Below are 20,931 nucleotides of genomic sequence, written 5' to 3' on the forward strand. Positions count from 1 at the left end.
AGCTGCTCTTCCTCAGATGTTGCTGCCCTGACCACGGGCTGATTTGAGACCACAGGTTGTGTCGCCATGACACCTGGAACCTGACCGACATGAACTCGCTGCTCTAAGGTATGGGCGGCGGGAGTCTGGGCTCCTCCCCTGGTATGTAAAATAGCTGGTGCAACTGAAATCAACCCCGCCTGAGCCAATGTACCAAACATGCTCAGGAACTATGCTAAGGTCTCCTGAAGTCCGGGGGTAACAGCAGGCGCCTCCGGTACCTGCTCCCCAACTGGAACTACTGGCGGCTCCTCAACTGCTGCCCTGGTAGGTGCTCTGGTTGTGGCACTTACTCGTCGTTGGCCTCTGCCTCTGCCTCTGCCTCTGTCTCTAGCGATACCTGCTCCAGGAGCAGCGTCGTCGATAACTGCAGCTCGTGTCCTCACCATCTGTGAGAGAATGGAATGATAAAAGTTCAAACTCCGAGATCAATAAGCTCGCATGATAGGAATGAAAGAAGTGAAATTGTCCTAATAGTTTCGTAGCCTCTCGAAGATAAGTACAGACATCTCTGTACCGATCCGCAAGACTCTACTAAAATCGCTTATGACTTGTAGCACCTATGAACCTAGAGATCTTATACCAACTTGTCACGACCCAATTTCCCTTCTGTTTGGGTATCGTGAAGGCACCTAGTCTTAGGGACTAGGTAAGCCTAACAATAATTAAAACAACAACTTTATTTAAATAGAATCTCTTACAATTCCCAAAACCGGTAGTACAAGTCATAAGCTCTACAGAGTATTTGCTAGAAAACTTCTAAATACAATTGTCCATAAATAAGAATAAACAGTGCAAAATAAAAAGTTGAAGGTGACTCCGAAGCCTGTGAACGCAGCGGCAGGTTTACCTTGAGTCTCCGCAACAACAGTCCACACAGCTAGCTAACGAACAATTACCTGAATCTGCACAAAAGAAAATGTGTGGAAGAGTAGCATGAGCACACCACAGTGGTGCCCAGTAAGTATCAAGACTAACCTCGGTGGGGTAGTGACGAGGAACAGTCAAGACACTCACCGGTCTAATAAACTAAACAGGTACAAGTATATGAGCAGCAGAAGTATGATGTCTACATAAAGACTATGCAATATGGCTCACAATACAATAATGGAAATAAGGAAGGAAACAACCAGTGTCTGCAAAATATCATGAAAATGACACAGAAAAATGAATGGAACCCAACCTAAATCCGGAATCACAAACACAGCAAGGACAAGTAATAACGCAACAACTACAACCGCTTTTACATCAGGTTTTAGCCAACAACTTCACGAGGTACCGAACCTCGGACAATTCACAACTCACTGGTCTCAATACCTGAACCCTAACACTTGGCATCCTGTGCCCTCATAACACCTCATAACCGCACTGACGACTCACGTGCCAATAGAGTCATTCTCACATAGAAGGCAAGTAAACAAGGGTGAGCATCTATGTTCAACAATATCAAGAACACCTCTTATCCGATAAGAGTGCTTAACTACGTGTATGCTTGTTCAAGTGTCCTAACATAGTCCATACCAGCAAATAAACATAAGGAAGAAGAAGAACGGACAACACGTAGAATATTTTCTCACAGCTTTCACAAGATAAAGCTCACACAGGTACGTATACCACTACACAAATATCAACAGCAAGAATGCCCCAGGCCATAAATCATCACAATTCAATCCCTGACACAACCCACCTTGTCTCGCCACATGTGCAATAGTAACATAAATGCCTACCTTATCTCGCCACACGTGCATAATAATGTTCCCACCTTGTCTCGCCACATGCGCAACCCCCCCCCCCACACATATATATACATATATATATATATATATATATATGTGTGTGTGTGTGTGTGTGTGTGTGTGTGTGTGTGTGCGTGTGTCACGCCGCATGTGCAAATATCAATGGTAACAATAGCATGGCAGAAACCTCATGCAATCCCAAAATAACAACCGCACGGCAGAAACCTCGTGCATCACAATAATAACAACCGCATGGCAGAAACCTCGTGCATCACCACAACAAGTACCACAACAATGACGATAATACAAAGTACGACAAGTAAATCAACTCAAGAACTTTAATTCACAAAGAAACGATAGAACCAATTCACAAAGAATAACCACAGTAAAGAATGCTAGGCGTAAAGAGAACATCTCAACAAAGGGAAAACTAATGTGTAGCAACGATCCCACAATATACACTTCAACAATAGAATTTTTTTTTACAGTTAAGACTAATAAATATCAAGGGATAAACAGGGAATCAATAAGGCATGTTGCACAGAGTTCAAATAAGCAGTTAAAGCAAGTAGACATGGGATATTATACTGAACAGGATAACTACACATATTGGAATAACTCAATTAAGACTGAAAAATAGACTAATACTCATTTAAACAGTATAACTTCCAATTTAAGGAAAATCAGGTTTCTACTCAGTAAAATAAATCGAGTTTTACAACAAATAGCCCGTGTACATACTCGTCACCTCACGTACACGGAGCTCACATATCACAACAGTACCAAATCCTAAAGGTATTTCCCCCACACAAGGTTAGGCAAGCCACTTACCTCGAACCAAGCTCAATCAATCGGTGACAATGCATTTTCCACGAATATCCGACTCTGAATGGTCCAAATCTAGCCAAAATCAATTACATACCATAAATACAACTATAAAAAATTAATCTAATTAACAAAAAAAAAGAATTTAACAAAAATTCCGAAATCCGTCCTAAAAATTCGACTCAGGCCCACGTCTCGGAATCGGGCAAATATCACAAAATCCGAAAGCCCATTCACTCACTAGTCCAACCATACCAAATTTATCAATATCCGGCCTCAAATGACCACTCAAAACCTAAAATCAAACTCTTCAAATCCCTAGCCTCAAACTCTCAAATTCCAGCTTAAATACACACTAACTAGGTGGAAAAATTAAATCGGAAGCAAGATTATTGATCAAAAATAAGAACAAGGGACTTACCTCACAAAATTCTTCGAAAATTCTCTCAAGAAATCGCAAAACCCGAGCTCAAAATAATGAAAATGAGAAAAAATCGCGAACCCTTGCATTTAAGTGTTCTATCCAGCTTTTCCGCATCTGCGGACCTCTAGTCGCACCTGCGACGCTGCACCTGCGGAATTTCCATCGCATGTGCGGAAATGACTTAAAGAGACTGGGTCCGCATCTGCGAGTAATGGGCCGCACCTACGCGCCCGCTCCTGCGGAATTCCTCCACTTCTACGATCCCTCACGCCCTGGCCCCTTCCGCTTCTATGCTCCATCTTCCGCATCTGCGGCTGCGCATATGTTGTTATACCTCCGCACATGCGACCTCAGATCTCTTCCTTCTAAATCGCACTTGTGTCCATTGGCTCGCTTCTGCGGGCTCGCACCTGCGGTCAATGTTGCGTAGGTGCGATTACACCAGGTGCAGCAGCTTCACTTATTCTTCCAAAATCGAATTTGATCTGTTAACCATCCGAAATTAACCTGAGGCCCCCAAGACCTCAACCAAACATACCCACTAGTCCTAAATCACCATATGGACATAGTCGAGCCGTCAAATCACATCAAACAACGCTAAAAACATGAATCACCCTCCAATTCAAACTTAATGAACTTGAAACTTTAAATTTTTACAACCGATGCCGAAACCTACCAAACCACATCCGGTTGACCTCAGAATTTTGCACACAAGTCATAATTGACATTACGGACCTATTGCAACTTCTGGAATTAGAATCCGACCCCAATATCAAAAGTTCACTACCGGTCAAAATCTCCAAAAATTCGACTTTCGCCATTTCAAGCCTAAATGAGCTACAGATCACCAAAACACAATCCGGACATGCCCCTAAGTCCAAAGTCACCCAACGGAGCTAACGAAACCGACGAAACTCCATTTCAGATTCGTTTTCCCACAGTTTTGACTACGGTCAAAATCTTAGAACTTAAGATTCACCTTTAGGGACTAAGTGTCCCAAATCACTCCGAAATCACCAACAAAACCTCCCGGCAAGTCACATAAGCAGAAAAAGATATGGGGAAAGTAGTAAATAGAGGATCGGGCTATTACTCTCAAAACGACCGGACGGGTCATTACAAAAGCACAAGAATCTCATTATCAACTCCGGGTCATCAGCAAATTACATATTCGGTTAGTTAGAAATCTCTCTGTTACTTATCTCCAGGAGAAATTCACAATATAAAACACGTTTCCTACACTGATAGAGAATATCCGACTCAACCCATGGTAGAAACCATCAAGAACTCTTCGAAATCCATTTGCACCTAACCAAGTTATCAGAACTGAAATCCTCTAACTCGACCAAGCCACGCAGGTCACCAAACCCAAGAATATTGCCACCGAAACATTTGTAAAAATCTCACCACATCATAATTACCAAAAGAACCGAGCATACAATTACCAGACTAATCCAACTTGTTACCAATTTGTCCTATTATCTCTGAGTTTCTTCTGAATTACCCTCAAGTTGACATTTCTCCTTGTGAGAACACTATTATCCTTACCCACAACTCACTACAAGACATACTAACATAAAACCATACCGCCATAAGGCCCATAAGCCACTGTATCCTTATTAAGGACCACAAAAGTACCACCGCTCATCGAGCCACAAATTCCACTCGTAGGAACATTACCGGACGTATGAGTCTAAATGTACAAGTTACAACTGAAGCTACCGAGCCTAAGCTGTGGTCTAAACCTGGCCTCAAGTCCTCCAGACTGGCCCATCACCAAAACACAAAATACACATCTTGAACCTCATCCCTAGAATCACAAGCCGGCGATGCACAACTAATACCGAGCGCTCACATGCGCACACGAATGCGTGGAAGGAATTCAAAGAACTATGTTTCGAGTTGAATCAATTCTGCACGATAGAATACAAGAAAGTAAAATTTTCCTAAGGGTTCAGCAACCTCTCGAAGATAAGTACAGACGTCTATGTATCGATCCGCAAGACTCTGCTAAACCTGCTCATGACTCATGAGACCTATGTAATCTAAAGCTCTGATACCAACTTGTCATGACCCAAAATCTCACCTGTCGTGATGGCGCCTATCTCAATACTAGGCAAGCCGACAATCTCAATAAACCACAATATCTTTTAAGTTTGAAAATATTATAATTAAATTTAACGGAAGAAATCTCACAAATATAAATATAAACATTCCCAAAACCCGGTGTCACTGAGTACATGAGAATTTAAATGAATACAAAGTCTGACTGATAAAAATCGATTTCTGAAATATAGAACAATACAATAACTAAACAGGAAGGGAATCATGTATGCGGACGTCAAGCAGCTACCTTGATAGTCTCCAACAGAAGTAACTCCGAAATCTAGCAGCCGTCATATTCGGAAGTACCTACATCTGCACGCGAGGTGCAGAGTGTAGTATGAGTACAACCAACTCAATAAGTAACAAGACTAACCTCTGGACTGAAAGTAGTAACGAGCTCCGCAGGTTCAATCCAGTATAAATAATGGTACAAAAATGTAGGCATGCTTTTAAGTTCAATAGTTAAACTCAGTACAAGTTAAATGGATCAATACTGCATGATATGAGAAATATGACATCTCAGTAGAAAGGCCTAATGTAAATATTGGTCACATATTATTCGGTCACTCATGACTCTTTATGGCCAATCCAGCCCATAGATATTCGGTCCCGTATATATATACACATCGACTGACAGTCAGTCACTCAGTACCGTATAAGGCCAATCCATCCCTGGGTAATTTATTCCCAATGTAAATGATACGGACAAGATCCATGTCTAGAGAAAATTCATCACAACATATAAATAAGTAATGCAAGTCCATGCCCTAGAAAGTCCATCCCGAATATATATAATCATCTACGCTCACTGGGGGTATGTACAGACTCCAGAGGGGCTCCTTCAGCCCAAGCGTTATATAAAGTCGATATGGCCTAGTGCGACATGCAGTTCGATCCCATAATAATAATAAAGCATGCTACAGGCGGGCATCCCCGATCCATATAGTAATAAAGCCTATAAGGCCTGCTGCATGTGGGCAGCCCCGATCCATATAGTAATAAAGCCTATAAGGCGTGCATCCCGATCCTATAATAATATATATAAAGCCGATATGTCCTGCTGCAGGCGGGCAGCCCCGATTCAATAAATATCCTCACAATGGATGAGCATGAATGGGTATCAAATGTACATTTTAAAATAATTAATTCAATAGCAACACGACCGTATGGGTCCCAAAATATCGGCACATAGCCTAAACATGATCTTTATTACGAGCCTCAGCTCAATTCCTCTAACACGTGCGGCATGTTCAGATAATAACGTGATTCTTTAACTTTGCAACTTCACAGGATTTATTCAAGTCAATTTATATGGTGCACGTCCACACGCTCGTCAACTATCGTATTCGTCACCTCCGAACAGCTTATATAACACCAATTCGGGGATTCATACGCTCAGAACCAATTTTAGAAGCGTTACTTCTCTCAAACCGTGTAATTTCTCACTCTATTATGTCCTTGCCTCGAGAATTGGTCTCCGAAAACCTCGTATCTAGTCACATATAATTCGATTCAGTCAATAAAAATTACTGAATTAATTCCATAAGAAAATATAAATTTTCCAACAAAATCCGAAATTTAGCTCAAAAATCACCAATGGGGCCCACATCTCGGAACCCGACAAAAGTTACAAAATCTGAAAGCCCATTCAACCACGAGTCTAACCATACCAATTTTACCAAAATCCGACCTCAACTCGATCCTCAAATCTTCAAATTAAACCAATAGAGTTTTCAAATTTTTTCAACTTAATTCACTAATTTAGTAATAAAAACAACAATAGATTCATATAACTTAACCAAAATCAGGTTAGGAATTCTTACCCCAATGTTTTCCTTTAAAAACTCTCAAAAAATCGCCTCACCCGAGCTTCCTTGGTCCAAAAATGGAAGAATGAGATGAATTTGGACTTTATTCTCCTACCCAGGGGTTTGTTCTTCGCGTTCACGACCGTCCCCTTGCGTTCACGATGAACAAATTCTCCAACAGCCATTTTCAAACCCTTTTCAAACAGCCTCTAGTATAATGATTATAACCTTTTGTAATAAATTCCAAATGATGAAGGGTTTAACTTTTGAAAAATTAGACACCAAGGGCTATAACTTTCATTTGTTGCTCATCTCCCAATTTCTTATAGATTGCGAGATATAAGCCTCCAAAGTCAGCCATGTGCAATGGAGATTTCCAAATGCTTCCCAGACATCCTGTAGTGTATTTGCCATAACCTTTTGTACACAACTACAAATGATAGATGGTTTACCTTTCTGAAAACTAGACACAAGGGGCTATAACTTTAACTTTTGGATCAGCTCCAAATTCCTTATAGATTGCGAGATATGAGCCTCCAAAGTCAGACGACGGACAACAAAAATTCTTTCTTCGTGAACGCGAAGAACAAAGTCGCAACTACAAAATCCTTCTTCGCGGATGCGAGAGGCTCCTCGCGAACATGAAGAACAATACCAGAACCAGCAACCAGCAGCATCAAAACATCCAAACTTGGTCCGGAACCACCCCGAATCAAACCCGAGGCCTCCGGGACCCCATCCAATCATACCAACCAGTCCCAATACATAACATGAACCTGCTCGAGGACTCAAATCACATCAAACAACACTAAAAATACAAATCACACATAAATTCAAGCCTAATGAACTTTGAAACTTCTAATTTCTACAAACGACGCTGGAACCTATCAAATCACGTCCGATTAACCTCAAATTTTACACACAAGTCATAAATAACATAACATACCTATTCAAATTTCCAGAATCGAATTTCGACCCCGATATCAAAAAGTCAACCCCCGGTTAAACTTCTCAAAAATTCGACTTTTGCCATTTCAAGCCTAATTCCTCTACGGAACTCCAAATAATTTTCTGGACGCATGCCTAAGTCCAAAATCACCATACAAAGTTATTGGAATCATTAGAATTCAAATACGAGGTCGTTTACACAAAATTCAACATCCGGTTAACTTTTTCAACTTAAGTTTTTAATTATGAGACTAAGTGTCTCATTTCACCTTGAAATCCTTACGGACCCGAACCAACTAAATCATAAAACAAATGTAAAGCATAAATTAAGTAGTAAATGGGGAAACAGGGTTATAATACTCAAAACAACCGACCGGATCGTTATAATAGTACTAAGTACTTGCTAATTTATTAATAATAAAGAGTAATAAGGAACAAATAATTTATTCGATTACTATTTAATGTGTATTCTTTTGTTTTGTATAATTGTTTTTATATTTCTTTATACTACATGAAATAATAAAATAATGACTAAAATTTATTAAAATAATATAATATATTAGATCATAACTTTATAAGATTAATATTCTGTTAAATTATCCGCGCATCGCGCGGGTTCTACTACTAGTATACTATAAAAAGAATTTACTCAAGTCTTGTGTTTACATTAAACTAAATTTTACCATAATCAGTAGTGTATGAAAGTGTTAATATGTATTTATTAATCATGGTAATGATAAAGATGCCATGAAAGACATGTGATATTTTGTTTCCGTGGGTGTAAATAGCAAGCATGATTAAAAAAATTCCTATATTATTAAGAAACAAGAACTTTTTAATTTGTTTCAAGTAGAGGTATACATAGGTCGAGTTGGTTCAGATTTTGCAATTACCAACCAAACCAATTTTGTCGGGTTATTAAATCTAACGACCAAACCAAACCAATAAAATTCGGATTTTTCAATCTCATTTTTTCTCGGGTTTTCAGATTTTTCGGGGTTTTTTCTGGTAAAATCTTCGTAGCACAAAACATATAACTTGTGCTCAAAATATTTTTTTAATCCTAGTAAGATACAACTATATAAGATATTTTCCAAGAAAAAAATATAAAATACGAGATGTGTCATGGCATTATCCTAAAATATTTAACAATAAAGACAATAAAATTATGTACTATAAATATTGCTAATTAAAAAGCCATAATAAAAATAAACATAATCTAAAAGTACTAAGTCATGCTAAAATAAGTAGATTAATAAGGAGTATTAATTACATGAGTAAAGGCTAAAGAAAAAATAAAAATAGGTTATGCATTTTTATCTAAATTATTGCAAAACAAAAAATAGATATTCAATACATTGCGGTTCGTAGTATTGAATTGAATGTCTTTCGTAAGCATTAGTATTGATTTGATTTTGGTTTGGGCTTTTGTTAGCATTATTTAAGTTACTAATATTAATCGCAATAAAACTTATTGGAACATTCAAAAGTTCTAAGTACAACCTTGAAATAATATCTTAAAAGATAAAATTATGAAAAAGTTTAAAAAATATTTATAAATTACATCACAATAAGTTTATTTATATATTAAATATATCTAAAAATTTTATATATGTAATGTCGGATTGGTTTGGTTTCGGTTTGACTTTCTTTAGTTAAAACCAAACCAAACCAATTATGATCGGATATTTTTTCCAACACCAAACCATAGTCGGGTTTTTTTCTCGATTTGATTCGGATTATCGGATTGGTGCGGTTTGTCGGTTTTCTTTGTACACCCTGATTTCAAATGTGTATAATATCGATCTAAATACCTTTATGTAAAGGCATGCATTTGCAATACCATGAGTACTAATCTTTTGAGAGTAGTGAGTTTTCTAGACATTATCATATATAAAGTTGTGGGAGTTGTGAATATTACAAAATGTACAAGTGGTGAATATGATATTCTGAAGATGTGTAAAACTTATGAGTACAAATAGACAATTATAAAGATATTATTTGAGATTTTGTATATTTTTCTCCCTACTATAAAGACACCAACTGCGATTTTTAAGTCTTTGTTTAACTTTTATACAGTAACTTGCAAAAGGAAGTGTTTTGGCAAGTATAGTGGAAGTTCAAGGGTTATCGGTTAAACGCTTTTAAGGTAGTGCATTAATATCTTGATGAGTGCTAGGCTATAATGCCCTATTTTGCTAGCTTTTAAATACATATTGCTTAATAATAACAAGTAGCAACTACAATGATTAAGAAGCAAAAAGATAAAAAGAAAAAGAGACTTAGTGGGACCGAAGCCTAAGAGAATTAGAGGGGTAAAAATTTTTTCCCATGAGAAGGGTTGGTAAAGTTCTTTATCTGAAAAAGTAAAGAGGAAAAAATGAGGTTTTAGCAAGAAAACCAAAGTAATTTATTTGCTTTGGGAGTTAGGCAATACACAGAACGTAGAAAGCCATAAAACAATTCAAGGTTTTGCAATTTGCCATTCTTAAAACTCAGGTATTCAATTCTTCCAAATTTCCTATTGTTATTATCGCTAGGTAAAAATTTAGTCAAACCCCTTAAGTTCTCATTCTATGAAATTATTTTTATACGTAAGTTTAATTATTTACTGAAATAAATTGATAGAGCTTTTGCGGTTCATATTTTTTAGTCATGGCAGAGAAGTTTTCTTTGAATGCCCATATGATAAAAGTTTATCTTTTAGTTAGTGCCAAAATTAAGTGAGAGATTCTTTCATATTTAGTATTTAATTGTAGAATACATAATTGATGTTATGGATCTAGAACCAAGGATTTATAATGAGGTCACTTTATCTTTTTGTAAAATCAATTTACTTGAATTCATGGCCTCGTCATCTATATACCTATGTGAAAGAATGAAAATATTTAGTTGAAAACTTTACTTGAATTAGTGAGGTGAGAGTTTCTATATTTATAGCTAAGTAACAACAAGTAAGACTTAATAACTTATGAATTGACACGGTTAAGCCTATTATTGTAGATTACGCGTTGTCGAATACTCAAAAAAAACTTAAAGGGACGAATTGCAGCTAAAGTTTTAAGGTGAGTTGAGGTTTACTTTCCTAGTGGGGAATTCCATTAAAAACCTTGTACTCCATATGTTATCTAAAGCTAAGTCATGTTTTCTCGTGATCCAATGCTCAGTTCACTTATTCTTATTCAGTACGGCATTATATATGACATGAATACATGCTTATGTGTATTATCAATTGTTATGTGCCTTTAATTATGATATTCACATTCAGTAGGGAGAAGTGGCCAACCTCCCCCAGCGTGAGTGCCATGATGTCAGGATTACCTACCCTACGCTCGCAGGTGCCAACTGTTTGTTGGGGAGATAAGCCGACACTCCCCCGTACGTATTCCCAGATGCTTACGTACGCAGTGCCATTATGCATAGCAATTAACTTTACAAAGTTATATCTTAAAATATATATATAACTCAGTTTATTTTCAGATATCAGTTATAGCCTCAATTTCTACGTTAAGTTTTAGTTTTAGTTTACAGTTTCAGTTTCCAGATTATTACTTGGTTGTAAAATTTTATATGATTTATATGATTTTTCGTATATCCCTTTTCTTTCTTATATTTTCCAGAAGGTCTCGCTCCGCCTTTTTAGGAGGTAACCTATGAGACTTAGTGGGTATCCTTTGGTGGTACTTAGCCCGTTTGGACCTGCTACGTCGTGTGACAGGTATTGAGGATACAGGTAATGAGACACATGGCTAGAGGAGATATTCTAGATTCAGTTTACAGACTCCGTTGATTCATCCCAGCGGTAGGGACCCTTTTCAGACTATTATTTATAACTTTTTTTTACGTTTATTTTATTTTCAGGGGATGCCCCCGTTGGCTATGTATTTTAAATTTTATTTTTCAGATTCTAGAGGCTCATGACTTGTTAGTGGGTCAGTATTAAAATATTTTAAAATTTATCCTTTATTTATTATATTTTATCAGTCAACTTAAAAACTGCAATTTGATTAGAATTAATATTTAAGCACGTTAGTTTCTTTGCTATTGAACTTGAAGTTTGATATAAATAGTACAGGGTTCACTCAATGAGTGGTAAGGGTTGAGTTCCAATCACGTCCCACCCCAGTTTGGGGGCGTGACAAGTTGGTATCAGAGCAGCAAGGTTTACGGAGTTCTAGGGAGTCATGAGCCGTGTCTAGTAGAGTCTCAAATATGCGTATGTTGTGCACTATACTTATATTTGGAAGGCTACAAGACATGTTAGGATTTATTTTTCCTCTCGTTTGATTCTTATATCGTGCGTTAGAGATAAACATTTCAGAATTCTAACACCCATTTATCTCTCGTTTCAGCACAAATAAGATGATTTGAACAAGATTAACTTCATCCTCTAATGCTAACAATGTTGAGATACCAACTGCTAATCATCAAGATGCAGCACTAGAGGTGCAAGCCGCACTAATAGCACCAGTTGCAGTTAGAGGACGTGACAGAGGTAGAGGTATAGGTCAAAATACTAGGGGTAGAGGTGGAAATGCGAGAGGTAATCAGGCTCGTGGTAAGGCCACAAGACAAGCACAAGCTCCACCTCAGTAGGTTGTTAATGATCGGGTACCACCACATTAGTAGAATAATTGAATTGACAGAATTTTGGACTTTCTGGAGTCCCTAGCCCCTCCAACTGGTGGTCGGGCTACATCTGTTCATGCTCCTCCTCAGGACCCTCTTGATTCAGATGATGAGGTTATATGAGATGATTTTCAAGTTCCACTCGTGGTACCGCCACCAGTTATCCCTGCAAATATTGCCCAAATAGTGCAGTTACCAACGAAAAAATTGATCCACATGCCTTTCTAAGATTAAATCCTCCTACTTATAATGGTACCGATAAACCAAATAAACCAATATTATTTTTGGAAGAGATAGAGGAAATGTTTGTGTCTTTGGGTTGTCTTGAAACACAAGCCACAAAGTTGATTGGGTTTCGATTGAAGGGTGCAACAGGACAATAGTGGAGAGGTTACAAGAAGGCCAGAGATTCTACATTACCGCCACTTACTTAGCCCCAGTTCAAAGAAGCTTTCAGGGCCAAGTTCTTGCCTAGCAGTCGGATGGATGAGCTCCTACGTCAGTTCGAACATCTTAAACAGGGTACCATGTTAGTGACTGGATATGAGATAAAATTTGCAAAATTGGCAGAGTATGCACCTAATTTGATACCGACATAGAGAGAGAAAGTGAGAAGGTTCATTGAATGCTTGAATCCGCATATGGTAAAAGATATGACTTCACATCAGGATGACAAAACTTATCTTCAGGTTGTCAATATCGCTACGCATAAGGAGGCTTTTGATAAAATCGCCAGGGAAGCTAAAAATAACAACAAGAAGGCTAGAATAATAGGTATTTATAGGGGATTTTCAGTTGGGGGTAAGAACATGAATCATTCAGCTCACATTCAATCAACGGCTCACTCATCTCCTTATCTAGCTCCACTCAGACATGGCTAGTAGAGTAAGGGTCAGGCCCCTCAGGGGCAAAGTTCAACTACTCAGGGCCAACCTCAGTTCTTCTATCCTATATGTCCTTCATGCAGCAAAAGACATCCAGGGAAATGCCTTTTGGGTCAGAAAGGTTGTTTTCACTGCCATGATCTGGGTCATATTAAGAGAGACTGTCCACTGCTTGGACAAGCTCTGGGAAAAACTCCAACCAGACAGGCAACATACATGGGTAATTATATAGTTGCACCTCCTCCAGTTCGGGCATCTAATATTCATACTGGGCGTGGTGCCAATAGAGGTGGAGCTCAGGGAGGAGGCGGACCAGCCAGATTCTATGCATCTAGACATGCAGAATGTTGAGGCGTCTAACAAAGTTATTACATGTATTCTCTCGGTTTGTGGTCGCCTTGCTTATGTATTAGTCGATCCTGGTTCAACTTTCTCCTATGTGTCTCCTTATTTTTGTGTCGGGTTTGGAAAAGCACCAGAAAAATTAGGGGTTCCGTTTGAGGCTTCCACACATATAGGGGAATCTGTTAGAGTTGAATATATATATTCAGAAAATGCATAATCATAGTTCAGGGATGAGAAACATTAGCCGATTTGAACTTGTTAAATATGGTAGACTTTAACATCATAGCTGGAATGTACTGATTGTTTTCTTTTCATGCTACAGTTGATTGCCACGCGAAGACAGTTAAATTCTCATTTATTGGGGAAGATCCAATTATAATTAGAGGTGAAATGGGTATGCTTGTGAGTAAATTTATTTCTTACCTTAAGGCTAGAAAACTAGTGAGCATCAGGTGTTTGGCATATCTAGCACATGTACATGATATGAAAGTTGGCTCCCCAGTGCTTGAATCAGTACCGATTGTGAAAGAGTTTTTAGACGTGTTCCTGGGTGATCTCCCAAGGATACCACAAGATAGGGAGATTGAGTTTGGCATAGACACATTGTCAGGAACTCAACCAATCTCGATTCCTCCTTACAGAATGGCTCCATCTGAGATAAATGAACTCAAGAAGCAGTTACAAGACCTCTTAGATAAGGGTTTTATTCGACCTAGTGTTTCACCCTGGGGTACTCCAGTGTTGTTCGTGAAGAAAAAAGATGGTTCCCTACGGATGTGTATAGATTACCGCCAGTTGAATAAGGTTACTATCAAAAATAAATATCCACTGCCCAGGATAAATGACTTATTTGATCAGTTGCAGGGTGCCAGGTATTTCTCAAAAATAGATCTAAGATCAAGATACCATCAGTTAAAAATCAGAGAAGCAGACATCCCGAAAATAACCTTTAGGACTCGGTACGGTCACTATGAATTTTTAGTGATATCCTTTGAGTTTACCAATGCACCAACAACTTTTATAGACTTAATGAACGAAGTCTTCAAGCCTTTATTAGATAACCCTGTCATAGTATTTATCGATGATATTTTGGTATATTCCCGTAGCCAGAAATAGTATGAGAATCACTTGAGAATAGTTCTTCAAATACTCAAGGATCGTCAGCTTTATGCCAAAATTTCCAAATGTGAATTTTCGCTCGATACAGTTACATTTTTGGGATACGTGGTCTCGAAAGAAGGCATTAGAGTAGACCCCCAGAAAACAGAAGCAGTTAAGAGTTGGCCTAGGCCGACGACCCCTACAGAGATTCGCAGTTTTCTAGGGTTGACAGGTTACTACCGTCATTTTGTAGAAGGGTTCTCTTCAGTAGATACCCCGTTGAAAAAGTTAACTCAGAAAAATGTGAAGTTCCAATGGTCTGAAGCTTGTGAGAAAAGTTTTCAAGAACTCAAGAACAGGTTGACTACAGCCCCAATCTTGACTCTGCCTACCCCTACAGGTAAATTTATGATCTGTTGTGATACTTCTAGAGTAGGATTAGGATGTGTTCTTATGCAGAATGACAAGGTAATTGCTTATGCTTCTAGGCAGTTAAAGAATCAAGAGAGAAATTATCCTACCCATGATCTTGAGCTAGTAGCAGTTATTTTTTGTCTAAAAATATAGCGTCACTACCTTTATGGAGAGTAATGTGACATTTATACATATCACAAAAGTTTGCAGTATATATTCAAGCAGAAAGAGTTGAATCTGAGACAACGCAGGTGGTTGGAGTTGCTTAAAGATTATGATTGTAATATCTTTTACCATCCCGGCAAAGCGAATATGGTTGTTGATGCACTGAGCAGAAGATCCATGGGGAGTTTGACCAGGTTGTGTGTGGTCGAACGTCCAATAGTTAAGGAAGCCCAACATAGCTAGCCAAGGGGTTCGTCTCGATGAGAAGTATGATGGAAGATTGATAGCAAGTATGGGTGCTAAGTCTACTTTAGTAGAGCAAGTTAAAGCCAAACAATTTGATGAACCTAACTTGCTTAAGCACAAGGAAGGTGTCCTCAGTGACAAGATTAAGAATTTTTCACTTGATGAGAATGGTGTGATGAGACTTGATGGCCGCTTATGCGTGCCTAATGTAGAAGATCTTCGAAGGGCAATTATGGTAGAAGCTCATAGCTCCAGATATTCAATACATCCAGGTTTACCAAAATGTATCATGCTTTGAGGGATGTTTATTGGTGGAATAATATGAAGCGAGATATTGCAGATTATGTATCACAGTGCCTTAACTGTCAGCAAGTAAAAGTTGAACACTAGAGGCCAGTTGGCTTAGCTCAAGTCATTGAAATACAAGAATGAAAATAGGAACGAATAAATATAGATTTTGTGGTTGGCTTGCCGCGAACTTTTAAGAAACATGACTCCATTTGGGTCATAGTAGACTGACTCACTAAGTCAGCTCACTTTTTGCCATTCAAAATAACCTACACGTCACCCCAGTATGCATCATTATACATAAATGAGATTGTTCAGTTGCATGGTTCTCCCATGTCTATTATTTCTGACAGGGGTGCAGTTTACTGCCCAGTTCTAGCAGAGTTTTCAAGAAGGTCTCGGTACCCGAGTTAATCTGAGTACAAATTTTTACCCTCAAACGGACGGACAGGCCGAGAGGACAATTCAGACTTTGGAAGATATGTTACGAGCCTGTGTTCTTGATTTTAAAGGAAACTGAGATGATCATCTACCTTTGATTGAATTTGTATATAATAACAATTATCAAGCAAGCATTCAGATGGCCCCATTCGAGGCCCTATATGGGAGGCGGTGTCATTCGCATGTAGGGTGGTTTGATATAGGTGAAACGAAGCTTATTGGTCCAAACATAGTACAAGATGCCTTGAAAAAGGTGAAACTTATTCAGGAATGACTTAAAACAACTCAAAGCCGACAAAAGTCATACTTTGATATAAGACGTCGTGATCTTGAGTTCAAAGAGGGTGATTATGTATTTTTAAAGGTGTCTCCAATGAAGGGTATCATGAAGTTTGGTAGAAAGAGAAAGCTTAGCCCAAGATATATAGGGCCTTATCCAATTCTTGAAAGGATTGGGCTTGTGGCGTATCGACTAGCTTTACCTCTAGAGTTATCTTCTGTGCATCCAGTTTTTAATTTGTCCATGCTGAGACAGTACTTTCACGACCCGAGTCATGTACTTGATAGACATGAGATAGAGGTAGATGATACTCTGACATATGAGGAGGTCCCTGTAGCTATAGTAGACATGCAGGTTCGTAGACTTTGAACCAAAGACGTTGCGTTGGGAAAGTAATATGGAGCAACCACTCAATTGAGGAAGCTACGCGGGATCCAGAGGAAGTCATGAAGAAAAAGTATGTTTACTTGTTCGAGATTTCAGGTACATAATTCAATTTAAGCTTTAAAATATTTAGATTGTCAAGTTATGTGATTTTTGTACTTATAATGATGTAAAATGGCTTTGACGGGTATATGGGTATGCCTTGATGTTGTATATAATTGGATTGAGTAGCTGGAGGTGCAAAGTATTATTGTTCGATTGGTTTTGACAGATTGAAAATTTTGGGATAACTCCAGTTACAAAGGAAACTCTGTCGAAATTTTTGAAAATATTAAGAGTTAGCCAAATTTTGAGGTCCTAAGAGATAGTGAGAGTGGCATAAGACCTAAGACCTTTCTTTATACTTAAGAATAAATGTGATATGACATTCGAGGACGAATATTTCGAAGGGGGAGAGAATGTAATGCCCCATTTCGCTAGCTTTTAAATACATATTGCTTAATAATAACAAGTAGCAACTACAATAATTAAAAAGCAAAAAGAAAAAAAGAAAAAGAGACTTAGTGGGACCGAAGCCTAAGGGAATTCGAGGGGTAAAAGTTTTTTCCCGTGAAAAGGGTTGGTAAAGGTCTTTGTCTGAAAAAGTAAAGAGGGAGAAGTGAGGTTTTAGCAAGAAAATCAAAGCAATTTAATTGCTTTGGGAGTTAGGCAACACAGAAAACGTAGAAAGCTATAAAATAATTCAAGGTTTTGCAATTTGTCATTCTCGAAACCCATGTATTTAATTCTTCCAAAATTCATATGGTTATTATCGCTAGGTAAAAATTTAGTCAAAACCCTTCAGTTCTCATTCTATGAAATTATTTTTATACGTAAGTTTAAGTATTCACTGAAATAAATTGATAGAGCTTTTGCGGTTCATATTTTCTAGTCATGGCAGAGAGTTTTCTTCGAATGCCCATATGATAAAAGTTTATCTTTTAGTTAGTGCCAAAGTTAAGTGAGAGATTCTTTCATATCTAGTATTTAATTGTATAATACATAATTGATGTTATGAGTCTAGAACCAATGATTTATAATGAGGTCACTTTATTTTTTTGTAAAATCAGTTTACTTGAATTCATGGCATCGTCATCTATATATCTTTGTGGAAGAATGAAAATGTTTAGCTGAAAACTTTACTTGAATTAGTGAGGTGAGAGTTTCTAGATTTATAGCTAAGTAACAACAAGTAAAACTTAATAGCTTATGAATTGACACGGTTAAGCCTATTATTGTAGATTTCGCATTGTTGAATACTCGAAAAAAACTTGAAGAGACGAATTGCAGCTAAAGTTTTAAGGTGAGTTGATGTTTACTTTCCTAGTAGGAAATTCCATTATAACCATTGTGCTCTATATATTAGCTAAAGCTAAGTCATGTCTTCTCGTGATCCAATGCTTAGTTCACTTATTCTTATTCAGTACGCCATTATATGTGACATGAATATATGCTTATGTGTATTACCAATTATTGCATGCCCTTAATTTTGATATTCACATTCAGTAGGGAGAAGTGGCCAACCTCCCCTAGCGTGAGTGCTATGATGTCAGGGTTACGCACCCCACACTCGCAGGTGCCAACTGTTTGTTGGGGAGATAGGTCGACACTCCCCCGTACGTGTTCCCAGATGCTCACGACCGCAGTACCATTATGCGTAACAATTAACATTGCAAAGTTATATCTTAAAATATATGTAACTCAATTTCTATTTCAGATATCAGTTATGGGCTCAATTTCTACGTTAAGTTTCAGTTTCCAGATTATTACTTGGTTGTAAAATTTTATATAATTTATATGATTTTCCGTATATCCCTTTTCTTTCTTATATTTTCCAGAAGGTCTCGCTCTGCCTTTTTAGGAGGTAGCCTATGAGACTTAGTGGGTATCCTTTGGTGGTACTTAGCTCGTTTGGGCCTGCTACGTCGTGTGACAGGTATTGAGGACGCAGGTAACGAGGCACGTGGCTAGAGGAGATATTCTAGATTCAGTTTACAGACTCCGTTGATTCATGCCAGCGGTAGCGGACCCTTTTCAGACTATTATTTATAACTTTTTTTTACGTTTATTTTATTTCTGGGGATGCCCCCGTAGGCTATGTATTTTAAATTTTATTTTTCAGATTCTAGAGGCTCATGACTTGTTAGTGGGTCAGTATTAAAATATTTTAAAATTTATCCTTTATTTATTATATTTTATCAGTCAACTTAAAAACTGCAATTTGATTAGAATTAATATTTAAGCACGTTAGTTTCTTTGCTATTGAACTTGAAGTTTGATACAAATAGTACAGGATTCACTCAACGAGTGGTAAGGATTGAGTGTCAATCACGTCCCACCCCAGTTTGGGGCGTGACTTGTGTTTTTGTCATCCCGAATACTTGATGTGGATGATATTATTATTGTCAATTTAACTGAGAGGTGTCAATCTCGTGAAAATCAAAATATATAAGTGAGGAAATGAATGTTGTATTCGTTATCATCCCTCAAGACTCAAGAATAAGAAATAAAAAGACCTATATTCAGTAGATCCTATGAATGCCTGGACTTGATGGGTTTGGGGCAAAAAATTCCAATCATGCTGAGCCATCATAATGCTTAAATTATATAATGCATTGGAGAGTACTTTATAGGTGCAAAAATATCAAGTTCATTTCTCACACATGTTTGATTATGCTCCAAAGTATTTATACTCAAATCTTTGATGATTTAAGACCAATAAATCTTTACAATGTTTTTACTAAAATATTTGCAAAAATTCTTACCCCAAACTTGTAAGATTTTACCTTCTCTTATTCTTCTAATCAAAGTGGCTTTGACCAGGAAGACTAATAAAAAAAATATTTTACTACCTTAAAAAGTTTATTTAGAGTATTAAGAAATTTAACATATGGCAACTTAGTTTTAAAACTAGATAGGTTCGAAGCATATGACAGGGTGTCATGGCCATATCTTTGTATGATTATGAGAAAGTTTATTTTAGTGAAATATGTATTGATCTTATATTTAAATAAATCTCTAATAATTGGTATTTGATCATAAATGGTAATAAATGGTACTAAGTCTAGTTTTTTTAAAGTAGAAATGACACTAGGTAACTACTTTAAAGGGAAGCTATTTAAGAATTAACCAGTGCGTCCTGAATTTTAGTTTATCCGTTCAATATTTTAGGACAAAAATGTCATGATTTGTATGAAGTTAAGAATTTTAGTTTAAAATTCTAGAACAAAACAAGTACCAGTTCTTGAGAATGACTACCTGGACATTGAAATATGTACATTTGCCCCTTTTTAAATGAAAAAATTACACGTCTTATCACTTGGCCCAATAACCCATAAAAAAATAAAATTAGAATTGAAAAAATATATTATTGAGTAAAAATTAAATTTAGGGGTCCTAAAATTTATGTCTCTTGGTCTTCTTCTTTTTCTATTGGGGAAAAATGACATCATGACATAGCAATCTCTTATGGGTAAGAGTGTTCATGAAAATCCGAAAAATCGAACCAAACCGACCAAAAAAACCGATACTTTTTAGGTTTGATTTGGTTTTGGTTTTGAATTTTAAAAACCGATCAAATTTGGTTTGGTTTTGGTTTTAATAAAAAAATAACAAAAAAAATTGAACCAAACTGACTATAGAAGTAGGTATCTAAATTTATTATTATACCTATATATATGTATATTTTTATATAAAGTTTCTAAAATTTTATGGTACATATTATTCGTTTATATTTTAGTCTACTTTTTTGCTATTATAATAATCTAATTATTTGCCTTTATATTCTAGTTTGATTGGTAGTTTTCTTTTGCTAAGTACAATAATTTAT

At 37.2% G+C, this 20,931-nt stretch overlaps 1 protein-coding gene across 1 annotated transcript; it reads left to right on the forward strand.

The window, feature by feature from the left end:
• The first annotated feature begins 13,168 nt into the window (after positions 1-13,168).
• On the forward strand, positions 13,169-15,968 carry LOC138897994 (uncharacterized). Its single transcript, XM_070184025.1, has 5 exons — positions 13,169-13,395; positions 13,483-13,619; positions 14,067-14,548; positions 14,900-15,313; positions 15,645-15,968. The coding sequence occupies exons 1-5, from the start codon at positions 13,169-13,171 to the stop codon at positions 15,966-15,968; spliced, it is 1,584 nt and encodes a 527-aa protein (XP_070040126.1).
• Positions 15,969-20,931: the final 4,963 nt, after the last annotated feature.

This window comes from Nicotiana tomentosiformis, chromosome 8, assembly GCF_000390325.3.
Source record: "Nicotiana tomentosiformis chromosome 8, ASM39032v3, whole genome shotgun sequence".
Lineage (NCBI taxonomy): Eukaryota > Viridiplantae > Streptophyta > Magnoliopsida > Solanales > Solanaceae > Nicotiana > Nicotiana tomentosiformis.